This window comes from Adiantum capillus-veneris, chromosome 1 (assembly GCF_014529385.1).
Source record: "Adiantum capillus-veneris isolate H3 chromosome 1, ASM1452938v2, whole genome shotgun sequence".
Classification (NCBI taxonomy): Eukaryota; Viridiplantae; Streptophyta; class Polypodiopsida; order Polypodiales; family Pteridaceae; genus Adiantum; species Adiantum capillus-veneris.
Window position 1 is genome coordinate 55,836,664 of NC_140931.1, and position 21,102 is coordinate 55,857,765.

The window sequence follows — 21,102 nt, forward strand, 5'->3', positions numbered from 1 at the left end:
AACATTTACAACATTTCCAATGACAAAGCTATGACTAGTTTCAAGAAAAAAACCCTCATGGGCTTGACAAGCACACATCTCTATCTAAAAACCCGCATGCATGCTTTAATGGATCCCAAAAAGCCCAAAAATTATTAGAAAACCCCATGTTGTGGAGGTGCTATTACACTTTTAGCATTTGCTCTTCCATTGGTCCACTTGGTGGCTCTTTGGCGGCCCAATTTGGCATCTTTTAGAGAGGCCAGTGCCTTTCAACTTCACAAATTTCCCTTTCTCCCTTTTTAGAGCCAGGAGCACTAGCAATATCGCTAGTGCCCCTTGTGATTCACAAGGTTCCATTCCCCCCCCCCCCCCCCCCCCCCCCCCTCTCTCTCTCTCTCTCTCACTCTCTCAAGAACTTCCTCCTTGAACTCTCTCTCCCTCACCCAAGCACTAGCGAGATTGCTAGTTTGAGGGGGGGGGGGGGGGGGGGGGGGGGGGGGAGTGTTTTGCTTTCAACCCGTCAAGTGAGAATAGCCTGTAAAGGTGCCACACTGCCACATCATTGTTGCCAAAATGGTCGACCAATGCTTAGGAGCACTCACCATCAACCAACACCGCTACCGTGCACTCAAAAACCACCCAACACCGCCATGAGTGTCGCACAGGGCCGCAAGCATGGGGGAGGGGGGAGGGGGGGGGAGAGCTCCACGAGAGCCTCTTTCTTTCCATTTTCTTGATGATGATAGGGTCTTGCCCCAAGATTTATAACATGCATCCAAGGATATCCCCATCATATATGGGCCTATTCACTGCCACGTGGCCGCACACGGTGGAAGCGACCCTTTGGGGTTAGAAAAATTTCGCAATAACTTTAAAAAATTGTCTTCTTCTTTGCCAATTGAGTGGCTCACGGTTTTTGGCCCCAAAATCCAATGCACATGCTATAAGATTCCATCGATAGCCCACCACTGTCTCCTCCACCATTCAATGTCTCTGTGGCCTTGAACAACGCATTCAAAAAATGTGAAAAACCATCCAGCTCTCCACTGTTTCCACCATCCACAAACTTCAATAAGCCATAACTCTATACTTACAACTTAGATGGACAACCCATCAATTCTAGCTAGCTCCACACACTACATACTTCTCTTGAGAACTTTGGTAAGCCCAAAAAAGTTCCAGATGGCATGCCTACTGAGGCAGTCAAACTGGCACTGACCTAGCCCTTGAAAAAACTTCAACTGGCCATATCTCAAGCATCTCGACTCCAATTGTCAATCTCAAAAGATACACATGCTCCATAAACTAAACACTCCAAATATATACACTCACCTTTTCTCTGACCACCCATCTGCACCTATCCATCCCGTAGGAGATCTGCAAGGCACTCCACATTCAAATTCCAATAACTTCCACCCTATAGCTCCGATTGAGGAGTAGTCTTAACCGGTTTGTAGAGCAACTTGAGCACTACATCTTACCACATGACTCCACCACTTTGAACACCTTGATCTACCAACCTATTTAGCCGATCATGGAGCCTTTATGGCCTAAAAATAAACCTCAAGCATACATTCCAGCAACCACTTGCCTACCTAGGACCTCCACACCTACTTTAGAACTCTATCATGCACTTGTAAACATACATAGCATTGTCTGTGCCTGCTCCTAACTTCGACCATGTTTGATTGTACCAACGTGTATAAATTCCTACAATATGGGTGTATACCAAAGGACAGGTGACAATCGAGTAAGAAATCTCTCATTCTTAGAAGTCTAAATTTTACTATCATAGTAGGATCTTTGTATCAACTAGGTGTTGTTGAAGTTTGGAGAAGGTGTGTACAAAATCAAGGCAAGATGCAAGTAATTACTAAAGCACACAACCTAGTAAAAAGGCTCTCATTCAAAGAGTATACAAATGCAAGGCAAGATGCAAGTAATTACTAAAGCACACACTAGAAGTTTGAGTGGACACTTCTCTACTACAAGAAAATTCTTCAAGTTGGTTCATGGTGGTAGAGTATGATATCAAATGTTTGAGATTTTTGGAACACATGTGACATTTGTGAGAGAATGTGCAAGCCAACATCACTAGACATGACTTTGGAACAAAAAACAACCTATAAATTTGTAGCTGAGGCCATCAATCTGAAAACTCTCAACCCTATGTATGTGTCTAAGAAGCTGTTCACCATGCTTCTTGTGATAGCTTTGGACAATAAGTGTCGAATTAACCTAAGCAAACTATTTTATGCTCTAGTGTGGTGTTTAGTGAGCCAAGATAAAATCCCAACACCTGTTTAAATCCTCGTATGTTTGGCAAGTTTTCTACTAGATGACTTGCAAGCCAGGGCATCCCAAACTTCTGGCACCAAAGCCCAATAGAACATGAGATCAAACATTGGATCTGGCCAAATTAGAAGGGCAAGAAGACATGTAACATGAACAGAGAGTGGACGAGGCAAGGAGATTTTTAAAATACCACAAAGAAAAAAAAACTATGAAAAAAATATTGAGAGTAGCTCATCGCGAAAGCAAATAATCCAGAGAAAAGAAGGCACAATGAACCATTAAACTGGTAGGAGGGAAACTAGAATGGACGGCCATAGTACCACTATCAAGAAACCCCAAAGACAACCATCGATGTAGGCCAAGAAATAAATGAATCTAAGAACACACAAAATTGAAAACTACCACATTGAAACAAAAGTCCACAATCGCCACTACAACAACAATTCAAAGATTACCTTACAGACTTGAGGCCTTACAAAAGCAACACCTAGTGGGATATATTTAGAATTTTTCACTTCCAATGCCTGTTACCATATACATGTGGTAGTGATGTGTGTGAACACACTAGGACCGCCGGGGCATTTTTTCCCTCTTTAGGAGGTTTTTTCCCCCGTGCATTGTATATACGCCCATCACTTTAGGGCCATCTATCTTTCCATTGCACACTAAGTAAAACACTCTCTATTGTGTGCCTTGAGCTTCCTTCATCTTCTCCAAGCTGTGTGTGTTTCTCTGCAACCCTAATTCCAACAAAGCACAGATTGTTTTCTAGAAAAAACAGGACTAGGCAGCGTGTAGTTGAACAGGCTTTTATTGCTTCTCAAAGAAAGGGTGGTAACAGTAATGCAGTCACTTCTTATGGTTCTACTGCGAGTGGCAAAAATTCTGTTCCTAATTCTTCTGCCGGCAGCACTTTGTCTGGAAATTCTAGTGATAAGGGCAAAAAGAAGATGCGTTGCCATTATTGTAAATCCAATGATCACTAGATCAAGTTGTGTCCTAAGTTGAAGGCCAAAGAGGCTAAGAAGAAAGAGGGTGGTTCCACTACAAATGCTGGTTCTAATACAAATGCATCCATTGTTGAGTCTTCTGTGAAAGGAGACTGTGTTGCTGATGTTGATGCAGAATGGGCTTTTAGCGCAGAGTGCACTTACAATCCTGCTGTCCATGATGCATGCTTGTCAATTGCTGCAGATTCACATGTGTGGTATTTCGACAGTGGTGCTACAAAGCACATTACCTCACATCGTGAATTGTTTACCTCTCTCGAGTCTGTCCCTCATGGGAATTTAGTCACTTGTGCCAACAACGCCTCTTATCCAGTTCAGGGAGTTGGAAAGATTGTGCTTACTGCTGCTAATGGCAGTTCTTTCACACTTGTTGATGCACTTTATGTATCTGAGATCAAGAAGAATTTCTTGTCTGTATCCACACTTGCTAGACTTGCACTTGTAGTCAAATTTGTGGATGACAAATGTACAGTTCATGATCTCAGTTTTGGTGATGAAATTGTTGCATCCGGGCTTTTGTGCCGTGGGCTATATAAGCTCACTTTGTATGAAAAGTGTGGACAAAATTTTGCAAATGCTGTTGCAGATTCAAGGGCTATTTCAGATGCAAAACTTTGGCATGCACGTTTTGGTCATCTGAATTTTGCTAGTTTGCTGCGTTTGCAGAAATCTGATATGGTTGCTTCTTTGCCACCTCTTGAAGCACCTGTCAAACATGTTTGTGAAGGCTGTATTTTGGGTAAGATGCAGCGTTCTAAATTTCCAAAGGATGGTTTAGTTAGGGACACATGCAGGTTGCAGCTTGTGCATAGTGATGTTTGTGGGCCCATGCAAACTCCGTCCTTGGGCAATTACCTGTACTTTGTGACTTTCATTGATGATTACTCCAAGCATGCATGGGTATTTCCGCTTAAAGCGAAGTCTGAAGTTTTTATGTGCTTCAAACAATTTCTGGCTATGGTGGCTGAAAATGTCTCAGAATGTACTATGGGCACCCTCCGTTCCGATCGAGGGGGGGAGTATATGTCTCATGAATTTACATCAATCAGACATTGTTACTTCTTTCTTGAATGGTGACATATTTGAGGAAGTAATGTCACAGAATCTAATATCTAACCAACCCAAATGATTTTCTCATATTAAATTGATCACTTAATGTGGGAGAATAAACGGGAACAAGTGTTAAGATATAGATATGTGCTTATAGATCTATCTCAACACGGGGCGAATAGTAAAGGGGCCCAAATGGGAGATGGTCTATCAAGAGCAAGGCTAACCAATGGAGCATAAGACCTTAGGGTTAGCTTCATTGAAGACCTCCAATAATGTGTGAAAAAGTCCTTTGACCTTAGGTAAGCTAGGGTTGAGCTTGAGGTGGGAACCCGGCCCAAGCTCGAGGTGCTTGACCTGCTTGAGGTGCTTGTCCTGCTTGAGGTGTTTTTCCTGCTTGAGGTGCTTGACTTACTCCATGCTTGAGGTGCTTGACTTGCCGCTTGATTAAGGTGCTTGAGGTGCCTTGACATGCTTGCCTGAGATGCTTGTGGGAATACCCCCTAGTCCAAGTGCTTTGTCATGCTTGATGACTAAGGTGCTTGAGCTCCTAAAGTCAAAAAGATCCCTACAAGGAGGGGGGCGAGCCTAAAAGGGGGGGGGATGAGAGAGAACACACACACACACACACAAGGGAAGCCCCAGCTTGAAGAGGCAGCAAGGACACTTGTCAAGTTCCTCCTTATGTTGCCCTCATGGTGTCCCTGAAGCCTATTGGTTGGCCACCCAAGGGTTCCAATGATAATTTAGGATATTTAATTAATTGATTTTTCATTTATCAAGTCCTCTCTCTCAAAGGGGAAAGGGGGACACTTGTCCCAAGGCTACCCCTGTTGCTTGTAATGGCTCCTGCTTGTGATTGGCTAGGCCTGGAGGGGTCCAATGAGCTTCAAGCATGAGCTACAAGGGGGGGTCGACCCAAGCAATCTAGGGGGGTGCTTAGGGGGTATACTCACCCACACACACTCTCATTGTGTGCTATGCAAAGTGCAAGATCTCCCTCTCCAAGCAAGTAGAGGTTGAGAGCCTACACCAACACTCTTGGCTATGGAGTTCAAATCCAACCAAGAGCCATGCTTCAATGCTTGAGCTTTTCATCTCTTTCTTCTTCATTACTATGCTATTATGTATGCTAGCTCAAGAGTTATGATAAGTGAGGAACTAGCTCTTTCTCGTATGAAATGTTTCTTCTTCCTCTTCCCTACCCTCATTCCCTGCTAGCTCTCTCCACCTTCGAAGGTGTTTGAGGTCTTGGGACTGAGGCTTGGTATAGTCAAAGCTTTCTTCAAGTTTAGGTTATGCTATGATGGTGATGCATGAAGCTTTCCATCTTCATTGCTTCACCTAGGTCACAAGGAACACAAAGAATGTATTGTAACAAGTCTCTCTTTATGGGAGAAATCATAATACAAATGCCTATTGGAGGGGGGACCAGCTCCACATAAATCCGGTCCTCAACTGTTGTCATGTTCTCTAAATTCTCTCTCTTGCAAAAGTATTGTCTATGCCAAGTTAACTAATTGCTATGATTATGTTGCTATCTTCAATTATGTCTACCCGCTATGCTCACAAAATCATTTCTTGAAAGTATTCTCATTAAATTCCGCTACTCTCAAATTGAATAGGCAAATTCCTTACAAAGTTTATGTAACGTAGCCTCGCGGTTTTGTCATAAAAGGACAAGAGGACAAAGTGTGCAGATGTAAGAAAGCTTTGTATGGGTTGAAGCAATCTCCTCGTGCTTGGTATGAGAAAGCTGACACTCATTTGGTTAAATGAGGCTTTCGTAACAGTCCAAAAGAAAGCACATTGTATGTAAAGCGTGAGGGTGATGTACTTCTCATTGTGGTTCTTTATGTTGATGATTTTATGATCACTGGACCAAATGAGAGACATATTGCTGAATTTAAGGCTGATTTGAATGCTACTTTCAAGATGAAATATTTGGGGCTGTTGCATCATTACTTGGGTATACAGTTTAAGCAGTGTGATGGTGGTATTGCCTTGTGTCTAAAAATTTACATAGAGACATTGCTATGTAAGTTTGGACTTGAGGAATGCAAACCTATTGCCACTACCATGGAAATAGGTTTGAAGTTGAGTCTACATGATGCTGGCGATCTTGCTGATGTCACTCTTTTTCAAACTGCTGTTGGCTACCTCATTTATGTATGCAACACGAGGCCGGATATTCAGTTTGCAGTCTCACAGGTCAACAGATTTATGCATAGCCCAGGGTCTAAGCATTGGCAGACTGTCGAGAGGATTTTCCGCTACCTTAGTGGCACTTTACATCTTGGCTTGTTTTATCCCAAGGGGGGATCATTGCCGCCAGACTTACATGCTTTTTCGGACTCAGATTGGTCTAGTTGTTTTGACACGCGAGTGTCCACAAGTGGTTTTTGTTTCATGCTTGGCAGTTCATGTATATCATGGCAAGAAGCAACCTACTGTGTCCACTTCGAGTTGTGAGGCTCAGTACAGGGCAGTCTTCACAGCTACGATTGAGTGTGTATGGCTTAGACGCCTTATGGCTGATTTGGGTGTTGGATAGGACACTGCCAACACTATCTACAATAACAGTCAGAGCGCATTGGCAGTTGCGAGGAACCCAGTTTTTCATGCTCGCACAAAGCACATTGAGGTGCATTACCATTATGTCAGGGAGAGGCTCTCAGCAGGAGAGATCAGCTTGGCTTATGTGCCAACACAGGACAACCTTGCAGATCTTTTCACAAAGGCATTGTATCATGAGAAGCTTGAAGCTTTCCGCAAAGTTTTGGGCTTACTCCCCTTTGTGGACTGATCCTGTCCTCAGGGCATGGAACTTCCCTTTACTCATGTGCCAGCTCTCATTCACCGCATCACTCCAGGGGGGATTTGTTACCATATCCATGTGGTAGTGATGTGTGTGAACACACTAGGACCGCCAGGGCATTTTTTCCCTCTTTAGGAGGTTTTTCCCCCCATGCATTGTATATATGCCCATCACTCTAGGGCCATCTATCTTTCCATTGCACACTAAGTAAAACACTCTCTATTGTGTGCCTTGAGCTTCCTTCCTCTTCTCCAAGATGTGTGTGTTTCTCTGCAACCCTAATTCCAACAATGCCTTTATCCCATCATGCTTAGCTCATAGCTCAAGTTCCATCAAGTTTCAACTCATCAATACCACACACCAACTACAAATACCATACAATTCCCATGTAGTCAAATATGAAAGTAAGAGCATAAATGTGGATACCATTACCAATGGATGCATAGCCACAATCCAAACAGGATGGAATAAAATTGTCGATCCAGTGGGCCAAATGATTGGAAGCGTAGGCTAGCAAGGTGACTTTTGACATCGGCAACTCAGACAATGGTTGGACTCAAGACACTCAAAATTTAGAACTATAGTGGAATTTTGAATTAATCATACATGACAAGGTTTTGATAGTGAGCAAGTACTTAACAGAAAATAGAGAAAGCCATCAAAGGACTGGAGCAGCAAACTAAAGAACTGGAAAATTTTTAATCCAATGAGAAGGTTGAGAAATGGAACCTAGGGAATGATCTGAAAAAATAATAGTCTATGTTAGACCAGAAGCAACCAATTGTTGATAGTTTAAAGGAGGCCCACAATGTAATGAAGTAGTCCATTTTGGATAATTATATCCACTAGTCTCTGGTAGATATCACAAACTTGGAAGGAAATCTATCCCTCAACCAGACGGACCTACAAGATCTGATTGTAAACATGAAAGAGGACCTGGAAGATAACGCGACCAAATAAACAAGTGCTTTAGAAAATCAAGCAGCAATGGAGCATCTCCAATTAAGCCAAGATGAAGACAAAGAGGACGATGATCTGAGTCAGCATTGGATGGTCTTTACTTGTAGGAACAAGGGGAACATTTTCATAATCCTAACTATACAATTCTCACTTATAATGTAGTGAATACAATTCCAACTTCAGTATATCATAGTACTTTCTACATGAATTGTTGTTCCTATAGATAAAGTATAGCTTGTGTAAGATCAAGCTGGTGAATTAGATTTCACTCCGAAAGGCAGTTCTCAAACTAACGTATATTGAACTCCTAGCTAAGAAGACCAAGGTTTTCAATCCATGTCATTAGTTTAGATGTATTGTTTATATTCACTTATCCATACTTTTAGTGTTTGGTTAACAGGTCAAGGAATTGACTAGATTAATAGAGGTAGGGATTTTGGTGATGCACCTTTACCTTTTTTGTTTTCTAATGCCCTTTTTCCTTGAGGTAAGTATATGATACTTTTCCTCATCATAATAAGTATTCAATTTAATTTTATTTCATTTTTAAATATGCTTTGAATGAACTTTCACCCACTTATCTCTTTAGTTAGATGACAAAGTCATGTTTGAGGAAAGGATTCTAGGGGTTAGTGTACGTAGTACCTCCTCTGTCAAGCTTCCCTTTTCATATGTTAACAACTAAAGGCATTAAATTTATTTTAATTGATTTTCTATCAAAGATTATATGGCTACAAGGTTAGCGATTGTTTTTTTGAATTGCCACATGTTGCTCTTACTTTATATAAGGCTGCAAAATCTAGGCTTCCAAATCAAGGAGATTGATGTAGCCAATTTGGAGCAAGGTTTACGATGAATGCCACCTTCACATAGTGAACATCACTATGGGAGACATATTCCACAGGTGAAGAATATGAGTCTCTAGGAGGATTGACACATGCACCTTCTTTCCTAATAATGTAGTGGGATGGAGTCTCTAAGAGTTGATCAAGTCTCACAGACCATTTCAAGCATTTGATATAAGGAAAAATTTTAGTGGGGCCAAAATTTTTTAGGCGTATCAACGCATGTTTCAAAATGCTTTCCATAAACCATCCATAATCCAAAATTCAATCATAAATCATAATCCGTTTCCCATGACATGGGTGAGGACTCCACCCCTCTTTATGTGATACATAACCATTTTGCAAACCACTTTAGCCACCAATGGTTGCAAAAAATTTGATAGGACAAACATACCAAAAAAATAATCCAAGAGCCACACTAGCTAACACAACAAAAAAAACATAGGCGTATCGATAATTACAAGGAAAATCTCAGTCCTTGATCATAAGCCATAATGATCAATGAACCCAAGTGCCACACTTGGATTTTTAATTGCACTCATTGTTGGCAAACTCATCCAATACACATGGTCCTTAGAAACAAATTTTTTTAATGTATAAAAAAAATCCGACTAGCAAGTAAACATAATCTCAAATCACCAACTTAAAATATTTGAACTACATGTTAACAACATACCACAATTGTACATCTTCCTCCTTCTACATAGAGCTAGTTTTTTTTAACTTAAAAGGATGAAAAGCAGTACACATACGCACATGAGACATCCACACATTCTCTCTGAGATTCCATGCACATTATAACCTCATTACATAACTATAATCATGACACAAAACAGTCCCATCACTTTTTTGGCCAACCATATGCACATTATAACCTCATTTACATAACCATAATAATGACACAAAACAACCCCATGATCGCTTTGGCCAGCCATATACCCTAATTTCATCCTTATGGATAAAACAACTTTTAAAATTTTTTTTGGATGCATGCACCGTATACACAAGAGATAGTGTTTGACCCATGTCAATGCATCAAGCTCAACCCTGTAACAGAGGTTATCATCATAGCACATCAGTCCATTGATATGAAACTCATGCTAACACTATGGTGAAAAAAGAAGCCTTTATATGCAAAGTTAACCACACATTCAAGTTAGAAAAGCATACATCTTCACATAAGGTCAAATTGGTGGAAACAACTCACCGAAACTAATCATAAAGCATACACAAGAACTTCATGACACTTTTCTATTTGGAAAAGAGACCTATTTTCCTCTAAGGATTTCTACTTTGAAATGTAAATTTAGATAGGTATTTCTCTTTTCAATATGAGAAAAGGACGTTTTAATTTCCATGTTGGAATATAAGAGCATATTTTCCATGATGTAAATATTTCTAGGAATATTTACCATAAAGAAATCAAGACTTTTCCATGTAGGTTTTAGTTATCACATCATGGAAATTCAAATTTCTTTATATGGGAAATTTCTCACGCCCAACTTAAAAACTTTTCTACATGGGTATATTAAACTTCCACATGGAAAATTTGTTTTCCAATTTGTAAATATTGGACATGGCACAGTTAAAAATATAAATATATGTATTGGCTACAATCAGGATTGTTTTTTTGCAACCACCCGTTTCTTGAAAAAACCAAAGGTTTTATTCTTTTCTTTGCGCTTAAGTGTAATTTATAACGGGTAGCTCACATTTCACATGTAAAGAATAGGTAAAATTCATGGCAAAAAGGCTAAAGCGTCCTGGGTAGAATCCCATCTCACTCTTCCAAGATAGTAGAATATTCCTTCCAAGCTACTTGTTGACCAACACTTCTAAAAGACCACATCTACCCCTCACCTTATGGACACATGTCTCAAGGTCTCATATACCTAAATTTGTCAATATTTCTATCATATTACATTCAAATACACATGTCTTGAAATTTCGTACCCTATCTTTAAAATATTTCATATTTTTTTGTAATTATTTGTTTATAAAAATGGTTAGAGACAAATTGCATGACTACTTTGAAACAATGCTGAAAACAATTTAAGCTTACTTCCCAAGACCATTTGGAGGGTTTATCACCATGTAGATGAGCATAGATGAAGAGAACTTTTGAGGTTTCGATTCTAAAATGAATAGAATTACAAGGGCCTTTAAATAGAGGCATTAGTGGAAGCAATCCATTCTATGTAACATCTCAAAAGATGCTCTTGCTGTGATTTGCTAGTGCAACTTTTAAAATGTACTTTGTGTGTGCTCTTTAGGTCTCTTATAGTTGGCCAAAGTTGACCATACATGTCATCTACATCATCTAAGTTCAATGTATCCATTGCAATTGCCTCCATGCGATCATTGCTCAATAGCTCCACCACAACCTAAAGCATCCAAAAAAACAATAATTAGTAACTAGAACAAGGCATGTCAATTATCTTTAGCTAAGCGACATTTCTAAATACAATGTTACTTTCATCTAACCTCTTCATCAAAGCTCTCATTGAACCTTGATGGCTTTTTTATAATTCTACATGACCTGGTTACTTTAGGCATCTACACAAGAAAGGACCATTAATCAAAAGGTGGCATTAACAATGTCAACATTTTCACACATTTAAATTGTTCAAATTAACACTCACTATTGAATGGTTTTGATTACACATAGAAGGGGGGATTTGATTAGAGAGATCACCAAGTACCTACACACAATGAATTTTTTTATTGATCATTATCCACTCTAACAACATAAGAATTAACTCACAAACATACCTTCTTGCCACTTGAAGTTAGTAACTTCTTCTTCTTTTTAAGAGGCTCGGTGCTCGAGGTGTTCTATGAGAAAAAGCTCACAGATTGTTTGTCATTGTTGTAATTTTATTGAATAAACTTAAAAATAGAGTTAACACTAGAATGGTACAGGACACTTTTATGTCCTTGGACACTTTTGTGTCGTGTAAAGTGACCATTTTGCTTGAATTATTTGAAGAGTATGAAAATGAATTTCTAGGTGCTATATATCCACAAAGTTTCCTTATGAGCTGAAAAAACTTAGCATTTTTTTTGGAGTATCGATCTCACCATTAACCTTACTCTTGCACAACATTTTTGAACCTAAATTGTGTGAAAAAATGGGTCCTATTTTTGGCTTTTTTTCAATTTTTGGCAACTATACCACTCTAAACTTCATGTTTGTGAGGTTTAGATGGCTAGAGGTTAGGCCTTCATAGTTCTCAACATGTTTTGATGCTTGTAGGGAGAGCTAAGTGTTAAAATTGAAAGTTATGACCAATTTATAAGATTGCATAATCCTTTTTTTGGCCAAAATTAGCACTTTTATGATTTTTTTGGTGGCTTTCTTGATATCCAAATTCAATTTTGATTGTGTAAGTGTAATGTATAACATAAATCTAATCTTCCTTGAGTTTTGGGGGACCTAATATGCTATATAACATAGTATATGATGATGGTTGAGTTTTTTTATTGTTGAAGAATACGATACATTTTAGAGTAGCAAGTATAACTTTCTCAATATTGCTAGTTTCTTAGGCCAATTGTGTTTATTTTGTAGGTAGTAACCATATCTAATCATAGACTACAAACTTGTCTAGATATTGAGTAGTTTCTATGGGTTTCTAGAGGTCATAATGCTAAACCTAGTTTTTTCATGTTTGCTGTATTTAGCACTTTATCATTGCCCCCAAGGTTCCAATTGTAAGAGATCCATCATCCTTTTGACATGCTCCATGGCTCATTTTGAATCCAAAGGCCCAAAGGGAACTAAGAAAACATGTGTATAGTATCTGTATTGAGCGTGACTATAGAAACTTTGATGATAGGTCCGCAGAATGGCAAAAATGCAACTTTTTTGTACCTATTTTTTTTGCCAAAAAAAAATTAGTGAGGTAAAAGCAACCATATGTTTTGGTCACCAACCCATTGAAGTTAACATGGCATTTTATCTTATGTCCTACAAAAATCCCCACTCTTTATTATATGCAATCAACCGTAAGAAATTGTTGTTTTGGGCAAAATGCATTGGTCCATCAACTTTGGAGGCTTGTAGTGACCAAGGGATGAGAAAAATTACAAGTTTCTCATTTTTTCCATATGCAGTAGTTATTGAACTATAAGCTCATGAAAGGATTTTTCAAAATGAGTGGATCTACTATGGTTTTGGAATTTTTTCCCAAAACCCTGAAAGGACACTTTTATGTCCTGTTAGGTTACCATTCTAGTGTTAACTCATGGTGCCAATGGTTACCATCATTGAAGACAGGCTTGCAAACTTTTTTGTTTTCGTCTTTGGATTAATTGCATTTTCCTACAAACCACAAAAAATTAAGTAGAGTAGAGAGAAAGAGAGAGAAAGAAGATGTTGTGGTGGGTGAGACAGGTAAGAATAGAGCTTATAACTTACAAAGCTAGTTGATTCAATTTCATCGATCACTTGTTGACATGAATGATATCTTCATTTCTCTCAAAAGTCCCTAATAAGTCTCTCGAGTGAGAGGGAACCATGTTTTCCTAACAACACTTTATAATCAATTTCTACTATATGAACATGAACATTTGAATTTCAAGAGTTTGTTAGTGTGAATTTCATTTACCTAACAATAAGCCTAAGGGATCTCTTTTTTGAAAATGGGGGGGGGGGGAGAGAGAGAGAGAGAGAGAGAGAGAGAGAGTCTACATTTTTTATTAAGACATTTGTCTTGTAAATTGCTCGCATCTTGGAACATAAAATCCTCGAAAGTTACTTGATAGTCACAAGCATATTGTATCTCATGAGCAATGGCCGGTACATTGACAATTGTGCTTTTGTTCAATGGTTGCTCTACTTCATTCGAAAATGGTGCAACATTATACTAAAAGCAATTAGATTCTATTAGATGACAAAATAGTAAGCAATACTCACTATGTTCAAAGCTAAGATTAAGAGAAAGGGTATAATCCCAAGAAAATAAAAAGAGATTATTAGCAAACTCTAATGATAAAGAATGATGATTGCCTTTTCCTATTCTATCATTACAAGAATGACATGGAATTGCACTTTACAACTTCAAGCATGTGGAACAAAGATAAAAGAAACATTTTCCTAAAAGAGAAGACAAATGATATAAAATACTAATCTTTCACACTCAATCACCCATATCTAACTTACAGTATTATCTAACAAGCCCTTGGACCTTTTGAATTCAATAAAAATTTCTAGAGTGCACAAAGAAAAATAGAGTTCATATACACACATACTATCTCACATTTATGCACAAGGTATTAAAATAGGGTAAGAAGATACCATCTAATCTACTTACAGTCAAAGCATTTTTCAAAACTATTGGATCTTGCTTATCTTTGCAAGAAGAATACTTCATTGTGCAATTTCTAAGGATTTCTTTAGTGAAGTGTTGTTCCCGCGAGTCGATGTTTGCAATATTGGCAATAGACAATTGCTTTTACCATTAACAATAGACAAGTAAGAGTCAAGGGTGGAGTCAAATATCACAACAATAAATTAAAACTTTACGTTTCTTAGACTCACAAGCTCTTTAAAACTTACTCGTTGAGCTTGACTTCTTTGAAGATCGTGAGAGCCATCCAAGCAACCTTTATTAACATAAGGGTGAAGAACTTCATAGCTTGTTGGTACTTCCCCTTGTAGCCAAGCCTCCTAAAAAACATCCATATATAATTGTTTCAAAAGGATATGTCTATATTACAAGGTTTTTAAAACTCATTTTTCAAAGAATTACCTCATCAGTATCATCAAGGGTGATGACCCCTTGGACGAGGCCCGTATAGAATGCACTTCGAGGAGTATCTTCTTTGTGCAATGTAGTTGATGCATTGCTCATAGCGCAATCTTGGGTAGACTCCATGGGAGGTATATCATCCTTGACAAAATCGTTCTAGAATGAATGAATGAGAGAGAGAGAGAGAGAAGAGAGAGAGAGAGAGAGAGAGAGAGATTAGGACAAGTGAGAGATACAGAGAAAACTTACAAGATACATAACATACATATTGGTAATACCGTTTGTGGATTGGTGTGATTATGACCAAGACTTTGATCAATGTTGTTGCCTTGAGCATAGCATCTACATTTTTTTGCGTCTACCATTCCTTTGCCACACTTTCTAATGTAGCTTCGATGTTCCAAGACCTTCATGTACACATCTTCAATTCGCCATGGCAATTCTCCAAGTTTTCCAAAGTGGAGAGGTGGAATGTGCTCCATATTTTCTTTGATAAAATCGAGAATTTGATCTGATTTTTCACGGCTATTGCGGAGATTGATGAATGAAAAATCCTCTTTGTCTTGCCTGCAAAAACCCATGTCAAACAACTCTCTAATTTTTACCATGCCCTTGTTAAAAGATTCCCATGCTTCTCGATAATGTTTCACAAGGAAGGCTTTCCCAACGGTGGCATACATATCTTTTACCTTCGTAGGATAGAAAATCCTATCATACGTTATTGGGCGCGCATCATTTTTAGGGATTCCTACATTACTTGTGATAAAGTCACTAACTACATCGGGTAAAGTAGGTTTGACATGAGATTCGGTGTTGTATTCTAGGGCTTTGCTTTGTGAGGTTAAGCTCATATTCTCGGAAGAATGAAAAAGGGATGATGTTTGACTCTTAGGAACAAATATGTGTCCACCCTCTAGTACCCTTTTAGACCAACCCACCAGAGCATGTCTATGGGCAACACTCTTTATGCCTATCTCACTCCAACCTTCACTAGTCATATACAAGCAAAGTTTTCCATTAATGCCACTGGAAAAAATAGCCTCAGAATATTCACGTGTACCACAAAACCTTTGCACAAAATTAACCACTGATAGAGTGTCCCATGATATCACCTTGGAGTTAGTGTCAAAGCTCACATCTTCAAAGCTACGAGCCTTGAAAAGATTAAGAAAGAACACTAAATAAAGCTTGATTTTTTGCTAAAGTATACTCTTGAATTCAGAACGTTAGCATTGTACGTACCTTCGGCAGCCATATCTGTCCTCGAAAATGCAGTTTATGGAGCTCGTGAAATAGCCCTGTGAGCACCTGAGCTTGTCTTCTTGTTGCACGTATGACCCTGTTCAGAGTTTCAAATGGAGATGAGCCGTTTATATAGGAGCTCGGAGACGACCTACCTGTGATAACAGCTTCTGCAGCGCACCCTTAAGGGCTCCTTACTGACTGGCCTTGATTACAGCTTTTGTAGCGCACCCTTAAGGGCTCCGTACTGACTGGCCTTGATTATAGCTGCTGCATCGCACCCTTAAGGGCTCCGTACTGAGCTCGTCTCTAATGTCCCTCGCTCTCTCTGAGCCCGGCCTTGAGAGCCTTTTGTTGAGCTTGTTAGATGGCTTCCCCCCCTTTCAACTGCAGCTCGTATCCTCTCTTTGGCTGTCAATCAGTTGGCGGCCTTCATCCCCTCCAATCCCTTGGTAGTGCCTAGCTCCTGCAGTGTGCTCTGGCTTCTGAGCCCCCATGCCCTCCTTTTATATTTCTCTGCAAGTGGTGTTGAGATGTAGAGAGAAAGACAGAGAGACGAGACAAGAGACACACCATATACGCTCCCAAAGACTGATTCATATTGAGGACAAGATACAAATATATAGGTGAGACCAAGTTGAGTAGAGTGAGCCATATATAGCTCCAACACCCCCACTCAAACAAAGGTCTCTAGCTTTGGATGAAAAAACCCTTGGGGAGTTCAAGGGAAAAACCCAAGCCCCTATACAATGTGAAAATATGAACCAGCCTTGTGGAATTGTTTGAAAACAGATAAGGCTTCAGATTTTTGTCTAAGTAGAAATACAGTCGTATACCTTGAGAAATCATCAATGAAAGTAATGAAGTAGCGATATTGTGATCTCAAAGAAGGTAGAGGTCCACATATATCAGTATGAACAAGATCCAATATGTCATGAGAATGAGTTGTATTTGAAAGAGGAAAGGGTTTGCGATTGTGTTTCCCAAGAGCACAAAATTCACAAATTCCCTTATGGGATGGGCTTTAAGATCCATGCCATGAACAAGATCACGACGTTGAAGATCAAGGAGTTTTGAGAAATCAGCATGAACAAAACGGTGATGCCATACTTTGCAATCATGATCACCTGGAGCAGTGACAACATTTGCTACAGCATCGTTGAGAGAGAGTTCAAACAAATTACCATTTCGAGGAGCAGTGGCTATAGTCTGTCCATCTTTCTCAATTCGGCATTTGGTATGATCAAATCCAACAAACAGACCAAGATCAACAAGTCTAGCAACTGAAAGAAGATTAAGTTGAAGATCTGGTACATGTAATACTCCTCAAAAAATTCGAGTAGAAGAAGATAAGGTACCAAGATATAAGTCTCCAATACCCATTACTTGACAAGTAGTATCATCAACAAGATAAACAACACGTTGAACTGGCAGTGGATGATAGTTATGGAGCCACTTAGACTGATATGTCATATTTCATGTAGCACCAGAATCAACAAAAAAAAGTGATCCATCGCGTACATGAAGTATTCTGTCTGGAGCAACTGAATATAGGACGCAGCTTGTTTCTAGTACAATTTTGTTTCGATGTTCAGTAGCATATGCTCTATTCCGATCTGTGTCGAATCGACGCTTATAGCACATATGAGTGGGATGATCAGATTGTCCACAATATTCACAAGAATAAGAAGAAGAGTCTCTAGATAAACGTGTTTGTTTTGTGGTAATATTGTGTTCTTCATCATATTGACGTGCCCAACAATCATCTTCAGTATGGCCATTTCTGTTGCAGTAAGAACATTGCTTATTAGGAAATTTGAGACGAGAGAAAATATTACCGCGACGGCCACCTCTGCGGTTTCCTCGTTGAAATGGACGCCTTCGAGCATAAAAAGCACGTTCCATTTGTTGTGACTCAGTGTCCTCTTGTGAAATCATAGCTGTATCATGACTAGCATTACGACGTTCTTGACGTTGAGAGTATTCAATTAAAGACATGCAAGCTTGGTCAAAATCAAGACCATCTTTATTAGAGAGAATAGTAACAATGTTATCATAAGAAGAGTCCTTCACCGTATCAAGGAGAAGTGTAATCAGTTGCTTTTGTGGAACAGGATCACCGGCAGCAGCAAGTTGGTTAATAATAGATTTGAAAGATTCAATATGTCCCGTCATGGCAGTACCAACTTCATATTGTAACTTGTTAAGCAACCCTCTCAAATAAAGTATTTCTGTGACAGATTTCTTCTGAAAGTTTGCAATAAGGTACTTCCATACGTCGTGGGAAGTAGGCAGTTCATACTTAGCAAGAAAAAGGGAATCAGTAAGAGCAGAAAGAATATACCGACGAGCTGCTTTATCACGTCGTTGCCAATCCGTATAGGCAACATTCCAATCTTCAAATATAGGTCCTTCAGTGATAAGCACGTTATCATTATCCGTATCAACAGGCTGAGGCGGACAAACACGATTTTCAAGAACAACATCGGAGAGTTCATCGCCTTCACGAATTAACAACATCTTTGCTTTCCAGCCTGGAAAACCTTGACCTTGGAAAGGACGAACAGAACGATGTCCAGAAAGAAAGCCGTTGACGAGAATATTCATAGCCATATCTTGTTGCGAGAAGAAGTATAAGATAAGATCGCAGAATTTGCACACCATATATGGTGAAGGCCGCAATTGAGAATGAGAGATATGAGGACTGCGTTCTGTCAACGATAAACGTAAGAACGATGCTCAAGGAACGTCGAAAGATGTGAGAGACGTCACCCAAAAAAGGCAGGGTAAAGGAGACGTTAAAAATAAAAGAGTCCTCAAAATAGAGTGGCGTGAGACGCAAGATTGACGGCCACAATAAGAATAGCAAAAAGCTAAATCTTCTCGAAAATGTTAACGCCAAAATAAGAAAAACGATCGCGGACGCTTCACGAAGAAGTAGGACGAAGAAAGCTGCGTCAAGCTCAATTGCAGTAAAAACAGCATAACTTTCTGTTGAGAACTCCGATTGGCGCAAACCTAGAACTCGAATCGAAGAGCTCGAGGAGACGAACAAGTTTTTAGGGTTCTTACTATCCAGGTACTCCAAATCGAAGAGCTCGAGGAGACGAACAAGTCTTACTATCCAGCTCGAGGAGACGAACAAGCTTTTCCCGTTTCTCCAAATTTTGAGCAGAACAGCAAGAAAAATTGAGATGAAGTTCAGGGTGTCATCAACAAGAAAACGTAATCAACGATTAGATTGATTAGTAATAAACGCCACAGAAAACACTAATAATATTCTTCTTAACACAAAACAACCACAGTTAACAAGAATCAATGCTCAAAAACAAAATTTGTAGCAATTTTTGAATCTTACATGCAAATCGAATACACATACTGTTTTGTCACCATGAATTGAATCGGCGCGTGATCGTTACTGCTCTGATACCATGTTGAGATGTAGAGAGAAAGAGAGAGAGACGAGACAAGAGACATACCATATAAGCTCCCAAAGACTGATTCATGTTGAAGACAAGATACAAATATATAGGTGAGACCAAGTTGAGTAGAGTGAGCCATATATAGCTCCAACAAGTGGGAGCCTGCGCAGGATATACGCAACCGCTCCATCCTTCGCTTCACGCACACAATATACCCCTTGCTCTACCAGTCGACAGTGGCTTGATAAGGAGGACTCCCACTAAGGAGCTTATTCAAGCTTGGGCGCGCGGTCGTAATACAACAAAGTGAAGTAATAGTATTAGCAAAGTGAAGCTGACATTTGAGGAGAAGCCTTGTGCGTTCGCTACGTTGATCTGTGCATAGCCAAACTAGAACGTTCAACGCGCTCTGTGTATAGCTAGAGAATACAGAAATTAGCTGTGGCGGGATATGAAGATGGAGTGTCGATTTAGATTGTAGCTACTAACAGAATTTGTGTGCGTGTGTGTGTGTGTGTGTTTGGAGGGAAACTTGAAACGTGACTGCTTTGCCTGTAAAAGCTTATTGAATCGAATATTGGTTTTGCCAGAATTCATAACTGTAAGAAACGGCGCCCAATAGCCCTCCATAATGACGCTACAGACTCACGGTGGACTCGTGGAGAGAGAGAGAGATTGCAGCAATGTGTGTGTGTGTGGCTGTTGAGCTTCGCTAGAGTCTGCCGCTAGCCAGCGTGGACCCACTCCTAGCCAGCGTCGAATTCATCGAGCCTGGATACAGTTCGCCAGTCCAGTCATTTTCATTGGACCATTTTGTAGCATATACCTCTTGATATACATATAATTTGTCCATTGTAGCAAATTCCGATTGATCTATATATTCGTTTAGTTTTACATAAAATATATGCAAAATCTAGCAGATAATTTTATATAACTTGTTATTCTATGTGACGTATATACCGAGTTGTATATATACATGGACATTGTTCATCTATACACGAGGTAACGTACTGTGATTGTAGGTTATTGTTTATATCCTATCTCACTATCCAACTATACCATACATGCAATTTTACCATTATTATCATGCACTATATTTCACGTAGGTAATTGCATCCATTATAAACATCTTATCATAATTATTATCCCACGTTATTATCCTCGAGTATATCTCTAATTAATTTATATCCTATCAAGGTGTTATGTTCATACCCCTTGATATACATCTACATTTAATATCAATTGTTCATTGGGCTCGTCGTAATAATTACATGCGGTATCATAATCATTATCATGCACTATCCTCTTAGATCTCTAAAATACACCCTATATATATCTAGTGGATATCAAAAACATGCTCTACATCACATGGTGCAACTAAAATAGAGCTTGCATAATTATATTTGTCTAATGTATACTATCTTGTGAGATATATAGGGAATGTCTAGTGCTAAGTTATCTAAACATGATATTCTAGGTACATATGGAGTTGTATACATGCATGGACACTATCCATCTATAGAAGGGGTATTATAATGGTTGTTATCAAGGTTAAATATGTATATCCTAACTCACTACAACTCCCCACATTAATATATTCACACATATATACATATATATCGAGGCTCGGTAGCTCCAAACACGTGTACGTACATACACATTATCTTAGACATTAATAATAATGTGGTAGTGTGGATTGTTTTAATTTTTCATAACTCCACTATT

At 39.2% G+C, this 21,102-nt stretch overlaps 1 protein-coding gene across 1 annotated transcript in view; it reads right to left on the minus strand.

Moving 5' to 3' along the window:
- Positions 1-15,564, minus strand: part of LOC147464833 (uncharacterized) — a 135,581-nt gene extending 120,017 nt beyond the window's left edge. Inside the window, exons 1-6 of the mRNA XM_086522204.1 lie at positions 14,992-15,564; positions 14,714-14,854; positions 14,521-14,631; positions 11,733-11,795; positions 11,445-11,516; positions 11,260-11,344 (exon numbers count right to left, since the gene is read on the minus strand). Coding sequence (XP_086378330.1) covers positions 11,260-11,344; positions 11,445-11,516; positions 11,733-11,795; positions 14,521-14,631; positions 14,714-14,854; positions 14,992-15,564 — 1,045 coding nt within the window. The remainder of the gene's footprint in view (positions 1-11,259; positions 11,345-11,444; positions 11,517-11,732; positions 11,796-14,520; positions 14,632-14,713; positions 14,855-14,991) is intronic.
- Between the last annotated feature and the right edge of the window lie 5,538 nt (positions 15,565-21,102).